Source organism: Panthera onca, chromosome C1 (genome assembly GCF_046562875.1).
Source record: "Panthera onca isolate mPanOnc1 chromosome C1, mPanOnc1 haplotype 2, whole genome shotgun sequence".
In the NCBI taxonomy this organism is placed as follows: domain Eukaryota; kingdom Metazoa; phylum Chordata; class Mammalia; order Carnivora; family Felidae; genus Panthera; species Panthera onca.
This window is the reverse complement of record NC_138346.1, coordinates 102,810,621-102,826,719: the sequence shown is the minus strand read 5'-3', so window position 1 is coordinate 102,826,719 and position 16,099 is coordinate 102,810,621. Positions and strand designations below refer to the sequence as shown.

Sequence of the window (16,099 nt, the reverse complement as noted above, 5' to 3'; positions counted from 1 at the left end):
TTTATCCATTGATCCATCGATGGACATTTGGGCTCTTTCCATACTTTGGCTATTGTTGAAAGTGCTGCTAGAAACATTGGGGTGCATGTGCCCCTGTGAAACAGCATACCTGTATCCCTTGAATAAATTCCCTAGTAGTGCAATTGCTGGGTCGTTGGGTAGTTCTATTTTAATTTTTTGAGGAACCTCCATACCGTTTTCCAGAGTCGCTGTACCAGCTTGCATTCCCACCAGCAATGCAAAAGAGGTCCTCTTTCTCCGCGTCCTCGCCAACATCTGTTATTGCCTGAGTTGTTAATGTGAGCCATTCTGACAGGTGTAAGGTGGTGTCTCATTGTGGTTTTGATGTGTATTTCCCTGATGACGAGTGATGTTGAGCATTTTTTCATGTGTTGGTTGGCCGTCTGGATGTCGTCTTTGGAGAAGCGTCTCTTCATGTCTTTTGCCCATCTCTTCACTGGATTATTTCTTTTTTGGGGAATTGTCCTTCTTAAAGCAGATCTCAGGGTAGAGGGTGAGGGGAAGGACTGGGGGTGCAGAGCAGGAGAGGGGCTCTCTGCCAGGAAGCAAGGCACACTTTTAGTTCCGAGTGGCCTGGTGGCTGTTCATCGTCCAACTTAATGAACGTTTCAGTCACCCAGAGCTCTAGATCCTCATTGCGGACATCATTTGTTTAGGCTCTGGGGACTCCTTTGCTGATCCAACAGCTACAGCCACATTGCCTCTCATCTGAGAGGTGGCGTGCAGCATTGCCAAGGACGGTGAGCCACAGCCAAAGCACCACTGGACAGCTTGTGTCAGTCCTACCCTTTGCTGTTCATCCTCTAAAGGTTAATCAGCCCTTACTCCCCAACACCCACCTCTTGGACAAGAGCATTTGCTGCCAGACCCCAGGGGATCTTCTTATATCCCCAAAGCCCACGAGACCTTTGTCTTTTCTGTTCCAGAAAGCCATGTCTCTGCTAGCGTCCATCGTCAGCAGCAACTGCCAAGAACTGTGAAGAACCTGAAATTTTATCCTAGTTGAAAGCCGACAGTCAGCCCGGTTTGCTGGACGCCGGCAGAAGACATGGTAATCTGGGGTCAGAGACAAAGGACTGTCTCTACACGGCGCAGTCAGCAGCATGAATTGCATGTTTGTGTCAGCGCCTCTTGGCCCATTTATCCCATGGGGCCAATGCAGAGTGGTCCAGAAAGATGCTGCCCACTCAGTGGGTTTGAGTCATGGCTGTAGAGCCCTGAGTTTAGGAAATCCCAATCTAGGTGCTGGCAGAGAGCATGAGACTCCTGGGTCACGGACATTGGACTGTAGTACAGCACAGCCAATAGCATGAGTCTCACGTTTGTGTATTTCCTCCTCTTGCCCCATGCGTCTGCGGCTGTAGAACCCTGAGTTGAGGTAATCCAGTTTTTTTTTTTTTAAGTGGTACAAACAAACCTGCTTAACCTTAGCCTGGAAGGGGACTCTCCTTTTGTTCTACTGGACAGTAAACAACTCTGCCCTCTCCTCTGGAGGGAGAGGATGTCTGTGTTTCTAGGCTGTTTACCAGACACACATCTGTGTGTAGGTAGTCCAGAATGAAAGCAGCCGTTTCCTCATAAGATGTGCAAAAGTGTGAGAGATCCCTGGAGAATTGCCTCCCAACGCATTGTACAAGGGTTAACGTTCTCACCGAGGGCTGTGAATCAAAAAAAAAGTAGAATTTATATTCAATATACCTTGTTTAAGAAGGAAAGTTGTGGAATATTCTTTCCAAATAGTTAAGTGTCTAACCCTTTGGGAAACTCGACTGTCTAGGATAGTAGTTCTTAGAGAGTCTTACTTGTCTTGAACAGAGAACCCAAATTGTGATTTTGTGTATTTACCCCAACTTGAGGGTCACAAAGACAGGTCTGTGGAATTACAGGTGTTGATTTTTCAGGGGGTGATATACTCACGACATTCAACATTTTATTTATTAGAATTGCTTATGACTCTGCCTCAGGAAAGGGCAGGTGCTAATGGCATTATGTAACAGAGTAGTTACAACACTGAGAAGCATTTTTGTAGTCATCAGATTTAGCTGATATTTATTTTGTACTTAAGGTGTTATGTAAACCCCTAAAGAAGAAGACTGTTTTTTTAACCCACCTAACAAATAGTTGAGGTTGGGGTGCCTGGGTGGCTCAGTTGGTTGGAAATCCAACTTCGACTCAGGTCATGATCTCACGGTTCGTGAGTTTGAGCCCCGCATCGGGCTCTGTGTTGACGGCTCAGAGCCTGGAGCCTGCTTCAGATTCTGTGTCTCCCCCCCTCTCTGCCTCTCGCCTACTCGCCCTCTCTCTCTCTCTCTGTCTCTGTCTCTGTCTCTCTCTCTCAAAAATAAACAAACATTAAATAAACGGTTGAGGTTAAAAACTTCAAAATCATTCATAAGTTAATACATTGAAAATATGTTTCTCAAATGTCTTATGTCCATGAAAGGTGAATAAACTGAGTTTCTAATAGTGCTTTGATTTCAGTTATACCACTAAATACTTAGAAGAAAAAGGCCAAGGGGTTTTCAAATGTTTATTTAATCCTCATGTGGTCTTAGTCTATAAATGTATACCTAAGTTCATATTTTAAAAAATTATGCTTTCGAGAAAATTTAAAGCAAATTCCTGTTCAGTTTTTCTCTTTTTATTGTAATGACCAGCTTTTACTATTTCATTGTTACTGAGATCTATTTTTACAATAAAAGTTGGTTCTCCCTCTGGAGGTTAAAAAAACAAAATATGCTTTTGAAGTAGGCCAGAAGAGATTAAAGTGGAATGAGCCTTTCACTTTTAGTCATAGTCTTCAATGTGATGTGATTTAATTTATGAACTTCATAAATAATTCTTATGAACTTTAGTTACACTGAAATATTATATAAAGGTATTAATTTGCCAAGGTTAAGTTCTGTTTAAAAGGTGAACATTTATCATTCGCCATCTTAGCAGGATGCTAGGTGCTCAGTACTTTTAAGAGTAATAAAAATAATGAAGGTATTTTTCCCCCCTCCTTCTGGTCTTAGGCACCCCCACCCCCCGACTTTAGTGAAATGACACATTTGGATGACATTTAGCAATGCATAGGATTATTTACAAGCTTTAAAGCAAACTTGATATATGGCAGCTTTGGTTCTATAATACTTAAATTTAGGAAGTAGATATAACTTTACAAAGATGTTTAGTTTTTCAAAATGATGCACCCTAGGAATCTGTTAAAATTCAAGACGTAATACACCACTTCTCGGAAACCTGCTGGTTGAAGGAAGGAAGGTCACCCAGTGCCCTCTACTGTCTGGTGGTTATAGAATCTTCCCCTCGTTGACTGCTTCAATGTTGACTACTTTCATACTCTTAAAGCTTTTAATAGTTAACTCGTTCTGGATTCCATTCTTTTACAAAAAGGTCAAGAGCATGCCTTCTTCAAATGCTTTTAAAGGCACATGTACTTTTTTTTTTTTTTTTGGTAGGAAAGTCTTCATTATTTGCGTATTCTTTATTTATGAATTCGCCAACTCACTACAATTTATTTGTAACCCTGAAAGCAATACTCAGAGTAGTTTTTTGGTGGAAATAACATGGGCAGAACAGTGAAAAATAGGAGTTCACCAGTGTTCACGCTCCCGGCTGAGGTCAAACGGGGACCTTCTTGTTTCAGCTCTCAGGTTGTAAACAAGTGGCTGGTTTATGTTCTGTTTAGTGCCATACTTTTCACATCGTTGTGCTTTTTGTTGGTGAACCCACTCTCCAAAATGGCTACGTGTAGTGCTGAAGTGCAGTCTGGTGTTTCTGAGTGCACGAAGGCTGTGATATGCCCGAAGAAGAAAAATACGTGTATAAGATCAACTTTTTTTTCCCAGACCCGAGTTACAGTGCCGTGGGCTGTGAGCTGAATGTTGATAATAAATCAACAATATAAAAGAGGCATCTTTAAACATCAACACACATAAAGCAAGGTTATATTTTGGTTGCTTGATGAAAATGTTGTGACCGGACATCCCAGAGACTCATGAGAACCTAACCCTGTATGTCCTTAGGGGCAGTGGTTCAATATTCACTGATTCCCTTTCTAGACCTTGTCTACTTCAAATAACCGGAATCGGCTGTAGTTAGTTAGAGCTGATAGAGATAACTTAAAGTTAACAATGGAGTATTCTGCAAATATGCATGTTTTGTGCTTGTCCTAATGCTAGGCTCTGAGCTTTTCACTTCAGGACCCTGTGCCAACTGGCTTATAGTGCTTCAGCTTGGAATTTTGCCACGAGGAGGGGGAGCCGGGTTGGAAGGAGAACAGCTGGGCCTTCAGGGAAGCTGGCATGCAGCTTGGCTTGGCTTTCCCTGACCATTCCCTGCTGAATTTCCACCTTTGCTGGTTGTGCTTCTGGAGCCTGGGTCGGAAAAAACAGCTCCAACCTATCCTGTAAGGACCCAGGAATTCTGGTCCAGGAGGGAGGCTGCTGGGCTGCGTCCATTCTTGGCTCTGAATGATGCGCTGGTTACCTGTTAGGGACCTGGGAGCTCCAGGTGAGGGGGTTCCTACACACATTTTGTGTTTGCTTCTTTGCTTTCAAGAATTTATTTATTTATTTATTTATTTATTTATTTATTTTTCAGTTGATGGACATTTATTTAAAAAAAAATTTTTTTTTTAAATATGAAATTTATTGTCAAATTGGTTTCAACACTTAGTGCTTTCAAGAATTTAGTTTGCTTTGGATACGGCTTTTACTTCATGTTCCCAAACCAGCTGGGGAAGTACCAGAACAGGTTTTTTTTAGGCAGGGAGGTTTAATGACCTTCCTAAGCCCCAGGCACTGTTATGTTTCTTTTGTCTGTCTGCCTGTCTGCCTGCCTGCCTTCCTTCCTTCCTCCCTTCCTTCCTTCCTTCTCTCATGCCCCTCACCCCTCGGTGCTATAACATTTCAAATCCCCACCTTACATCATATAAAATGTACCCATATGCTACATAAAACCTGACATATAATTATGAACAGAGCTGAGTTGCTGTTGAAAGGTTATATGTTGTAGGTATTTGATTAAATGTGAATTTTGATTTTTTAAAACATTTTCATATTCTGGAATAATAAGGTTTTTTGGTTTTGTTTTTGTTTTTTTTTTAAGGTCTCAAACACTTTCACGGGCTGTGGAAAAGCTCATAGACCCTAGGTACCGTGACTGCGCAGGACTGATATGGCAGGGTGTCCGTAGGAAAGGTTTCAGATTTTCCTCATTTCCTCAGCCCTTCAGCTGCACATTACTTCTCCTGACATCGTTGGGGGGCTCTGATTTGCCTCAGGCCACACGTATTGCTGGGTCTACAAAAATAAGCCATGGAACCTTCTTTCCCTCAAGGGGCTTGTACGCTAACCCGCTTTAACAGTTGTCTTCCCTGCGGCATGACCCAGTGCTGTGGGCGAGCAGAGGGGCTGTTGGCTCAGCCTGGGGCAGAGGCGGAACTGGCAGCAGAGATGTCCCGGAGCAGGTGGTCTGGACTGAGTTTTGAAGGATGCTTGCTTGCACGGTGAGGCAGAGAGGCGAGGGGCAGAGGGAGTTTGGGGGGAAAGCCGGGGGCGGGGGGGGGGGGGTAGAAAGGTATGGCAGAGGCTTAGAAATAGTGCGGTATGTGTGGGAAACTATGGGCTGTCACTGATGCTGGAGTGATACATGGAAGGTGGACTGTGGTGGTGACAGGTAACATCAGAGACGAGGGAAGGGCTGGGTACCCAGGGCCTTTGTGCCATCTTGGACAAGGTTAGACTCGTCCTGGGAGTGTGACCTACTTCTGGTGCCTGGGCTGCGTGTGCTTCAGATTTATTTGGTAACCCTTAATGCATTATTGGTTGCCTGAGTCTCTAGCCTTGTCTATCCTTTACGGTATTGATAAGTCCTGGGTTGTTTGCTTTTGTCCAGTTATCTCTTCTTAAAAGAAACGGAAATGGCTTCATTTTAAAAATACCTTTTTCTTGGTGCATACCACATGAAAGTAAGCATACAGGGAAACAGCTAAACTTAAAAACAGATAATTGTTATTAAAACATCCAGCAATATTAAGAATATATAAAACAGGTAGCAGTCTCTGGTATGTCTACCATTCAGAGATAGCCACTGTCAGCATTTTGGTAAAGCCACTGTCAGCATCTGGACGTCTTGCCGTGCTTATGGAGATACTACGTACCTGCCGTTTTCTCGCTTGTGTTTATTTTTATTCACTAATATGCCATAGGCAGCTTTCAAAGTTAGTGTCCCTGGAACCATATCGCCCTTAGTGGCTGCAGGGGATTTTATCTTATGGCAACTGTGTGACACAATTTACTTAACCAGTTCTTCACCAGTGGGCCTCTAGATGGATTCTAATTTTTGTTAACTGTTGGAAGCACTCTAGTGAAAAACAGCTTCATTGAATGTACATCTACATGTACTTATCTTTTCTTAAAATATTTTTCTTGTGAGAAATTTTAAACATAAAAAAATAGGATAGTATGACGAGGCCCCGTGTATACCCAGCTTGAGCAGTTGACAATGTTCTAGTTCTACCATTTGTTTTTTTTTCCCCCCAAAATTAAGTTTACTTATTTTAAGAGAGAGAGAGACAGAGAGGAGAGAGACAGAGACAGCACAAGCTGGAGAGGGGCAGAGAGAAGGAGAGAGACGGAATCCCAAGCAGTCTCCTTGTCATCAGCACAGAGCCTGATGTGGGGTTCAAACTCACAGATTGTGAGCTCATGACCTGAGCCAAGATCACGAGTTGGATGCTTAACCGACTGCGCCACCCAGGTGCCCCTACCATTCTTCTTCTTCTTCTTCTTCTTCTTCTTCTTCTTCTTCTTCTTCTTCTTCTTTTCCCCCAAATCTACACTCTCATACTTACTTTTCCTCTGTCAGGGTATTTGAAAGCAAATCATTCATACCATTTTGCCTATGTATACCTTACACTTTTTTTTTTTTTTAATTTTAATGTTTATTTATTTTTGAGAGAGAGAGAGAGACAGAATGCAAGTGGGTTAGGGGCAGAGAGAGAGGGAGACACAGAATCGGAAGCAGGCTCCAGGCCCTGAGCTGTCAGCACAGAGCCCGACGCGGGGCTTGAACTCATGAGCCGTGAGATCATGACCTGAGCCGAAGTTGGACACTCAACCGACTGAGCCACCCAGGTGCCTTACTCCTTTAAGATGAAGATACCATATACCTTACTCTTTTAAGATGAAGACTCAGAGGGGGCGCCTGGGTGGCTCAGTCAATTAAGTGTCCAATTTCGGCTCGGGTCATGATCTCACAGTTTGTGAGTTTGAGCCCCGCGTCAGGCTCTGTGCTGACAGCTCAGAGCCTGGAGCCTACTTCAGATTCTGTGTCTCCCTCTGTCCCTCTGCCCCTCCCCTGCTCATGCTCCGTCTCTCAAAAATAAACAAACATTAAAAATAAACATTAAAAAAAATGTAAGATAAGGACTCAAACGTAATATCAAGTAAACAGAACTGACATTAATTCCTAATAAGATCTAATATTATGCAAATCACAACCCATCTAAATGTTGCTTTGGTTGATATCTCTTTAAGTCGCTTTTAATTTATAATTTTCTACCCCTTCTTTATTTATCATGTTATTTGTTGAAGAAACCAAGTCATTTATTGAGTAGAATGTTCCAGTCTGAACTTGACTGATAGCCTCCTTCTGGTGTCATTTGACGTGTTCTTCTACCTGTCGTGATAGCCCATAAATGGGAAGTCAGATCTGGAAACTAGCATCATTCATGAGGGTTGATGTTAGTAAGTTCAGGTGCCATCAACCCCCGATGTATCTGTTCTAAAGTTTCCCATCAATCTTGTGCCTCGTCATTTTGGCATCCCTTTATGATCTTTCCTTACATTTATTATTTCATAGAATTTTCAAGATGATGATCTTTAGCAACTACTAATTTTGGGATAATTGTAGATTCACATGCAGCTGTTGGAGATGATACAGAGAGCTCCTTTATGCCCTTCATGCAGTTTCTCCCAGTGGTAATACCTTGCTTGAGTATATAGTCCAGCATCACAACCAGGGAATTGATACATTCCATGGATGGTATACAGATTTCACTAGTTTTACGTGCACATGTATTTAGTTCTATGCAATTTTATCACACATGTTGATAAATGTGGATAACACCGCAGTCAAGAATCAGAGCATTTTTATCATAAGGCTCTCTTATGCTACCCTCTTATAGCTACACCTGCTCCCTTCAGGTTGATCAACTTTTCACATTATTGACTTTGTAAAGATAACCAAGTACCTTTACCCATGTTTCTACCAAGATATTGGTCTTTTCTGACCTATTTCTGTTGTTATACCTATCAGCCTTTTTCTGGATGGTTGCTGATTTTTATTCAGTTAGGAAGGGCTTTCTTACCTTAAGATTATAAAAATATGTGCCCATTCTTCTTGTGCCTGTCTATGATTTTACAGTTAAATGTAAATATTTGTTCCTTATATGATTTATTTTTGTATAAGGAATGAGGTAAGAATGTAGCCTTACTTTTCTCCAAATGTCTGACCATTCTCCTAATGCCATTTGTTAAATAAACTATCTTTTCCCCAGTAATGTAAAATACCACTTTTATCTTGTACCAAATTCTCTAACCTAGAGTCTGTTTCTGAGTTTTCTGTTGTGTGCCACTGATTTGCCAGGTTTTCCTGCTTCATTATCACAGCTTAAATGGCTCAAGTTAATTAAATTACTTAAGTTGTCCTTTAAAATTTTTACTCTTGACTTTTGTAAGAATATGAATCATACCAGCTTATTCATGTATTACTGTTATATGCCTGTTGCTTTATAATGTGTTTCAATAATTGGTGCTTTTTTCATTTTTTATGACTTTGATGACCAAGCTCACAAATTTATTCTTTCCGATAGATTTTAGAAATATCTGTGACACGTTCCTAGAGCACCTTTTATACTTTGATTGAGATTTTATTCAGTCTATAGAATAATTTAGGGGAGAATTGATTCTTTTAAAGCTTTGAGCCTTCACAGTTAAGAACATGGTCATTTCATTTATTCAGATCTTTTGTCTGTCCTTGAGTATTTTTTATTAATTTATTCCCAAGTGTATTGCTTTGGTTTCTCTGTCCCTTCAGTGGAATGTCTTTTAAATTTGACGAGATTCATTTTTTTTTTTAAGTAGGTTGAACCTCTGGGAAAATGTCACGTTTTATAATCTGTAATATGAGCTTTCTAAACTTGCTCTTCACTATGTCTGCATTCCTAAACCAACAATCTGTAATTCCCGCAGTCCTTAAAACAAATCCGTAAATGGCTGGTTTCTGACAGTAGCTGTTATTCTTTAGTTACTGATACAAATAACAACAAATTTCCCATGAAGATGGCAATGCATTGTGGACCAAATTAGATATGAATGCAGACTTGCAATTTCAGCTATTTAAGTATGACATTTGGGAAGCTTTGTATTAAGGGAAAGAAACAAACCTGTAATTATAAAACAGTTTCATAAGGCATGCATGTGCCAGCCTGCCCAGCCTCCTTAGACCATTTATACGATTCATTTATGGCACCTGGGAATCTAGGATCTTCTGCTGTCTGAATGAGCTGCCTTTATGTCCAACCCTATTTTATCCCAAGTTGACTATTGCTAAAAGCAGCTACCACTATTCATTGAGATTCTGTGTGGGATCCAACTTTGTGTTACAGCAAAGAGGTAGAGGTGGTTTTTAGTTAGTTCTGTCTGTCTCTAAACTCTTCGGGCACTTGGACTACTCTATAGGGCTTCCTGGCATGTGTGGCTTGCATGTGTGTGGGTGTCGTTTGGAGGGCTTCTGTGTTGTGGGAGCTTGATGACAGGAGGAAGAAGTAGTCTTTTAACAAAGCTGCTAACGCTGCTTCTAAAATACAGAAATTTTAGATGTATTTTACTCAGTTGATTGAGCATCCACCTTCGGCTCAGGTCTTGATCTCACGGTTCATGGGTTCAGGCCCCACATCAGGCTCTGTGCTGACAGCTCAGAGCCTGGAGCCTGCTTCGAATTCTTTGTTTCCCTCTCTCCCTGCCCCTCCCCTACTCACTCTCTGTCTCTCTCTCTCTGTCTCTCTCAAAAATAAACAAACATAAAAAAAAATAAAATACAGGGCTCTTTTATAATATCCCTTTTTTTAAGGAGTTTGCTTTATTAAGTACTTCAGTATATTTTAAATTGTAATTTTGTGGATGTCTGCTGAAGTGCTATTACTTGGTAGATTCTTGGATCAGAATTTGTGGGGGGGGGGGGGGCATTGTAATCCAGTATAAGAAGAAATAATGTCATAGCTAATATTGGAATTATCAAAAGATTTGTTAATTTTTTTATGTTTATTTTTGAGAAAGAGAGCGAGCTTGAGTGGGGGAGGGGCAGAGAGAGAGGGAGACACAGAATCCGAAGCAGGCTCTGGGCTCTGAGCTGTCAGCACAGAGCCCGACACGGGGCTCGAACTCACGAACCGTGAGAGCATGACCCGAGCTGAAGTGGGACGTTTTAACTGACTGAGCCACCCAGGTGCCCCAAAGATTTGTTAATTTAAGGCCATTAACCACTATGCAAGACTATAAGATGAATCCTTAACTTTATTTTAGGGGGAGAAAATAATTTTCAGTTCATTAAGAACCATTCATTTAAATATAAGCAATATTAATTATAAATTATGTATTAAAGCAGCTTGAACCTTTACTTTTCATATATAATGGTCTATATATTCCCTCAACCTTAGTAAAATATTGTATCAGCATCTTATGATGCAGAAAGACTTTCTAGGCCAAATTAGTGTAGCTTGTGGTGTATATTATGAAGGAGTCCAAACACATTAAAAGGTGTAAAGAATAACATATGACCCATATACCTAACACCTTGCCTAAGGTATAAACTTCTACCAATATAAGTGGTCTGTGTACTTCTTTCGTATTGCATACTCCTTCCTTTGGCTCAGAAATAACAATTATCTCTTTTTGAAACGTAATACAAGCTATGTGGTTTTTTTTAATTTTTTTTATTTAAGTAATTTTTTTTCAATATATGAAATTTATTGTCAAATTGGTTTCCATACAACACCCAGTGCTCATCCCAAAAGGTGCCCTCCTCAATACCCATCACCCACCCTCCCCACCCTCCCACCCCCTGTCAACCCTCAGTTTGTTCTCAGTTTTTAAGAGTCTCTTATGCTTTGGCTCTCTCCCACTCTAACCTCTTTTTTTTTTTTTTTTTTCTTCCCCTCCTCCATGGGTTTCTGTTAAGTTTCTCAGGATCCACATAAGAGTGAAAACATACGGTATCTGTCTTTCTCTGTATGACTTATTTCACTTAGCATAACACTCTCCAGTTCCATCCATGTTGCTACAAAGGGCCATATTTCATTCTTTCCCATTGCCGTGTAGTACTCCATTGTGTATATAAACCACAGTTTCTTTGTCCATTCATCAGTTGATGGACATTTAGACTCTTTCCATAATTTGGCTATTGTTGAGAGTGCTGCTGTAAACACTGGGGTACAAGTGCCCCTATGCATCAGTACTCCTGTATCCCTTAGGTAAATTCCTAGCAGTGCTACTGCTGGGTCACAGGGTAGGTCTATTTTTAATTTTTTGAGGAAACAAGCTATGTTTTTGAACTTTGCCTAAATGGTAATGTGCTCTGACTCTTCAGCAACTTGCTTTCTTTTTGCTTGCCATAATATATATTTTTAAAAGTTTAATTATTTATTTTGAGAGAGAGAGCACAAGAGGGGGGTCGGATGGGGAGAGAAGGAGAAAGAATCCTAAGCAGGCTCTGCGCTGTCAGCACAGAGCCCTACACGGGGCTTGAACCCACGAACCGTGAGATCATGACCTGAGCTGGAGTTGGACACCTAACCGACTGAGCCACCCAGCTGCCCCTCGTTTGCCATAATATTTTTGAGATTCATTTATGTTGGTGTGTATAGTCCATTTATTTTTAGTGCCTATACTGTTTCACCGAATGCCATAGTTTACTTACCTCTTCTGTTGATGGACATTTTGTTTCCAGTTTTTAGAATTAACAAACAATGTTCTTTTGCACATATTTGGGAGGTTCCCTCAGGTACCTATGAATGAAATTGCTGGATTGAAAGGAGCATATATCTTCAGTTTTACTAAATATTGCCAGATTGTCTCCAAAAGTATACCTGTTTGGGATGTCCACCTTCCCTGATTAAATTCTCATTGCTCTACACCCTTGCCGACACTAGATATTATCAGATTTTTTAGTCTGTTAGTTCAGTAAGTGATCTCATTATTTTGAATTTCTCTGATTACTAGGGAGGTTAGATGTCTAATGTGTAGTATTACAGGTGTTTTTTCCCAAATATAATTGTATATTACGGCTGCAAATTGTATGCAGAGTTGAAAGCATGAAGTACTTATTACTGGATAGAAATAGACCATAATTCTCTCATTAGATCATAAGCAACTTTGCAGATTTTTGAGGAGGAAATAATTTGGTGTGATTTTCTGATAGTGTATTAGAGCATGGACTTTGGAAGAAGTAAACAAGGGAGCCACGATTCAGGCATCAGTTTGGAATTAAACGTGGCTCCATTATTTACCTGCTTTACGGCCTTGGGCAATTTGTGCAGTCTCTCCAAGTCTGTTTCGTCATCTTTAAAATCAGTGTAATACCTCATGGTTTGAGGATAGAGTTAGGGGAGATGACATTAACAGCTGGCACATAGCACGAGCATGTAGTTTTAGAATGAGGCAAACATGCTTAAACAATAGTGTGAAAGAGGGAAAATACCACAGCAGAAAATGAAATCAGCACTGAAATCTGGCAGCAGTTGTGAGATTAAACTGTGATGTATTGTTAGCTGACTCAGTCTCAGGACCAAGCGAGGGGACGTCTGGCACAGCAAATCCCATTCAGTCATGTCTATGCCATGCATCCATTTGGAAACCCCACTTCTTCCCGTACACGCACCCACACACCTGTGTCACTTGTGTTCGTCTGGGCCCTGTTCGTTTTGTGCCAATCAGGACATCAGTGACTGTGACAGAGCTGTCCAGGGTCACAGTGGATAGACGGGGGTAACCTTGGGACCCTTTTGGGTGCCTGGGATCTGGCCTGGGTTTGGGGACTCCGTCAGTAACCATGCAGCGTGGGAACGATGGCCGGGCGCCCTGGAGCTGATGGTGGAAATGCACGCTTGTTGGGTAATTGTGAATGGATGTTATTCAGACTGTTCTCATGTCCCTCGCCACAGGAATTTCTCCGCATGGCTTCCAGAGAAGTGACCATTACAGTACGCCTCATTCGTTCTTTTGAGCATCGCAATTTCAAACCTATAGTGTATCATGGAGTTAATTTGGACCAAACTACAAAGGAATTTATAGTATTTCTAAAGCAAGGTACGAGATGTCTTAATCATTTCATTTTATCAATATTTTGAGAAAAATAGTTGACTACTATATTGATGGTAATCTTTTAAAACTACTTCGAAAGATATTAATTTAGGTTCTCAGCCAGGTGCTAGGCCAGCTCCTGGTCTGGGCTTTGGCATCAGCCAGAATATCTTCCCAAGGCTCTTTGGGCATTGCGTGTGCCCTCCTCGGGAATCATTACCCTCATGTTTGGCTTCTTCCTCCCCCTCCCGCCTTTTTTTTTTTTTTTTAAAGTGTATTTATTTAAATTGAGAGAGGGAGAGAGAGCCTCTGCAGGGAAGGGGCAGAGACAGAGGGAGACAGAAAGAGAGAGAATCCCAAGCAGGCTGTGTATGTACTGTTAGCGCAGAGCCTGACGTGGGGCTCGAACTCACAAACCATGAAATCATGACCTGAGCTGAAACCAGGAGTCGGATGCTTAACCGAGCAAGCCACCCAGGTGCCACTTCCTCCCCCCCATTTTTTTAATTAAAAAAACTTAAGATCTCGGTTTGCTTGTGGTGGGCTTATGGATTTGGAGATTGATTAACAAGGGAATGCGGTGTAGCTCATGGCGTTACCTGGCTGAGCACACAGAGGGCCTCATGGGGAGCATGCTCGGAAGGTGGCAGGCCTCCGTCTTTATAGCCGGAAAATCATGAGTGCTGTGGGTCAGTGTGATCACAGAAATGACAGCCAGACCAACTGGTGTTCGTTTTTCATTTTGAGCTTGACGTTCGATAGGCATGAAGTCAGTGAAGGCTTTTTGTAGGACCTCGATGGGTTTCTAACCCCTGTTTTTAATTATTGAAGTGTTCCAATCATCAACATTTGATAAAACATCTAGAATAAGCTTTTATTATTTTAATCGAAATGTAATTTATATATGATGTAATGGACAGATTACATACAGTTCCCTGAGTTTTGACAAATGTATCACTTTATATCCAACTTAATTTTTTTTTTTTACTTTGACATAATTTCAGACACAGAGAAGTTTCAAAAATAGGACAGAGAATTCCTAGATGCTCTCACAGAGGTTCCTGAAATGTTAGCGGTTTGTTACATTATTTTTTTAACCTTAGCCTCCCCTCCCTCCCACCTTTGTCTCCTTTTCTCCCTTTTCTCTCTTACTGAACTTACCCCTTCATTTTTTTCTTTCTGAACCATTTAGAAGTATATTGCTGACATGATTCTCCTTTATCTCTAAATATTTAAGTGTATATTTCCTAAAAGCAAGAAATTCTCGTACATAATTACAGTACAATGATCAAAATCAGGAACCTAACACTGAAATATAGCAAAAGAAAATTCAAGGGCACATGCTACATTCACTTCCTTTAATCTGACTTTTTTTTTTTAATGTTTATTTTTCTTTTTGAGAGAGAGAGAGAGACAGCGTGTGAGCAGGGAAGGAGCAGAGAGAGAGGGAGACCCAGACAGAATGTGAAGCAGGCTCCAGGCTCCGAGCTATCAGCACAGAGCCCGACGTGGGGCTTGAACTCACGAGCCATGAGATCATGACCTGAGCCGAAGTCGGACGCTTAGCCGACCGAGCCCCCCAGGCTCCCCTGACATTGTGATTCCTTTAGTCTGCAGTCTTCATCACGTTGGCAGCTTTTTTTTTTAAATTTTTTTTTAATGTTTGTTTTTTAGAGAAAGTGTATGAGCGGGGGAGGGGCACAGAGACAGGGAGGCACAGAATCCGAAGCAGGCTCCAGGCTCCGAGCTGTCAGCACAGAGCCCGACGCGGGGCTTGACCTCACAAACCGTGAGATCATGACCTGAGCCAAAGTCAGACGCTTAACCGACTGAGCCACCCAGGCGTCCCACGTTGGCAGCTTTGAATAGCACGGGCCAGTTGTTTTATAGGGTGCATCTGGGTTGCATTTTTCTGGTGTCTTCTCACAGTTGGGTTTAGGTTATATGTTTGGCAGAGCAGTCCCGGACGTGATGCAGGCTTCTCTGTGCATCACACCAGGAGGCTCCACTGTCCATCAACACCAGTACTGGCAATGGTAACTCTGATCAGTTGGTTGGAGTGGAGTCTGTCAGGTTTCTCCACTGCAAATTTTAATCGTAATCGAAAAGTAGTTTGTAGGGATATATTCTGAGGCCATGTGAATATCCTGTTACTTCTCAAACTTTGATCCACCAGTTTAGCATTCTTTGATGATTCTTGCCGGGATCAGTGATTATGATAATTGGCAAATGGTGATTTTTCCTATTCTGTCCTTCCTCTTACATATGGTAGTTGTTTTTCTCCACTAAGGAACAGCCCGCACCTCCGCCATCCCATTTATTTATTTAATCATCAATCATATCACTGTGGACTCGCAGATTCTTACTTTAGTCAGAGGATTATAATTCTTTACTCTCATTATTTATTTTGTTGGTTTTTTAAAATTTTTAAAAATTTATTTATTTTTTATTTTTATTTTTTTTAGCGCTTATTCATTATTGAGAGAGAGACAGAGCATGAGCAGGGGAGGGACAGAGACGGGGGGAGATACAGAATCTGAAGCAGGCTCCAGGCTCCGAGCTGTCAGCACAGAGCCCGAGATGGGGCTCGAACTCACAAACCGTGAGATCATGACTTGAGCCGAAGTCGGATGCCCAACCAACTGAGCCACCCACGCTCCCCTCATTATTTATTTTGATGCTCCAGGTATCCCCATTTTGGCTGGTGACTG

The 16,099-nt window shown here is 41.5% G+C and overlaps 1 protein-coding gene across 10 annotated transcripts in view; it reads left to right on the top strand.

Moving 5' to 3' along the window:
- The window catches only part of CC1H2orf76 (chromosome C1 C2orf76 homolog), a 61,677-nt gene that overhangs the window by 11,121 nt on the left and 34,457 nt on the right, over window positions 1-16,099 (top strand). For 3 of the 10 annotated variants that reach the window (XM_060625530.3, XM_060625526.3, XM_060625525.3), the window contains exon 2: window positions 13,250-13,394. In XM_060625530.3, the coding sequence (XP_060481513.1) occupies window positions 13,262-13,394 (133 nt within the window). In that variant the 5' untranslated portion in view covers window positions 13,250-13,261. The other 7 variants (XM_060625527.3, XM_060625528.3, XM_060625534.3 and 4 more) reach the window with 5 other exon arrangements.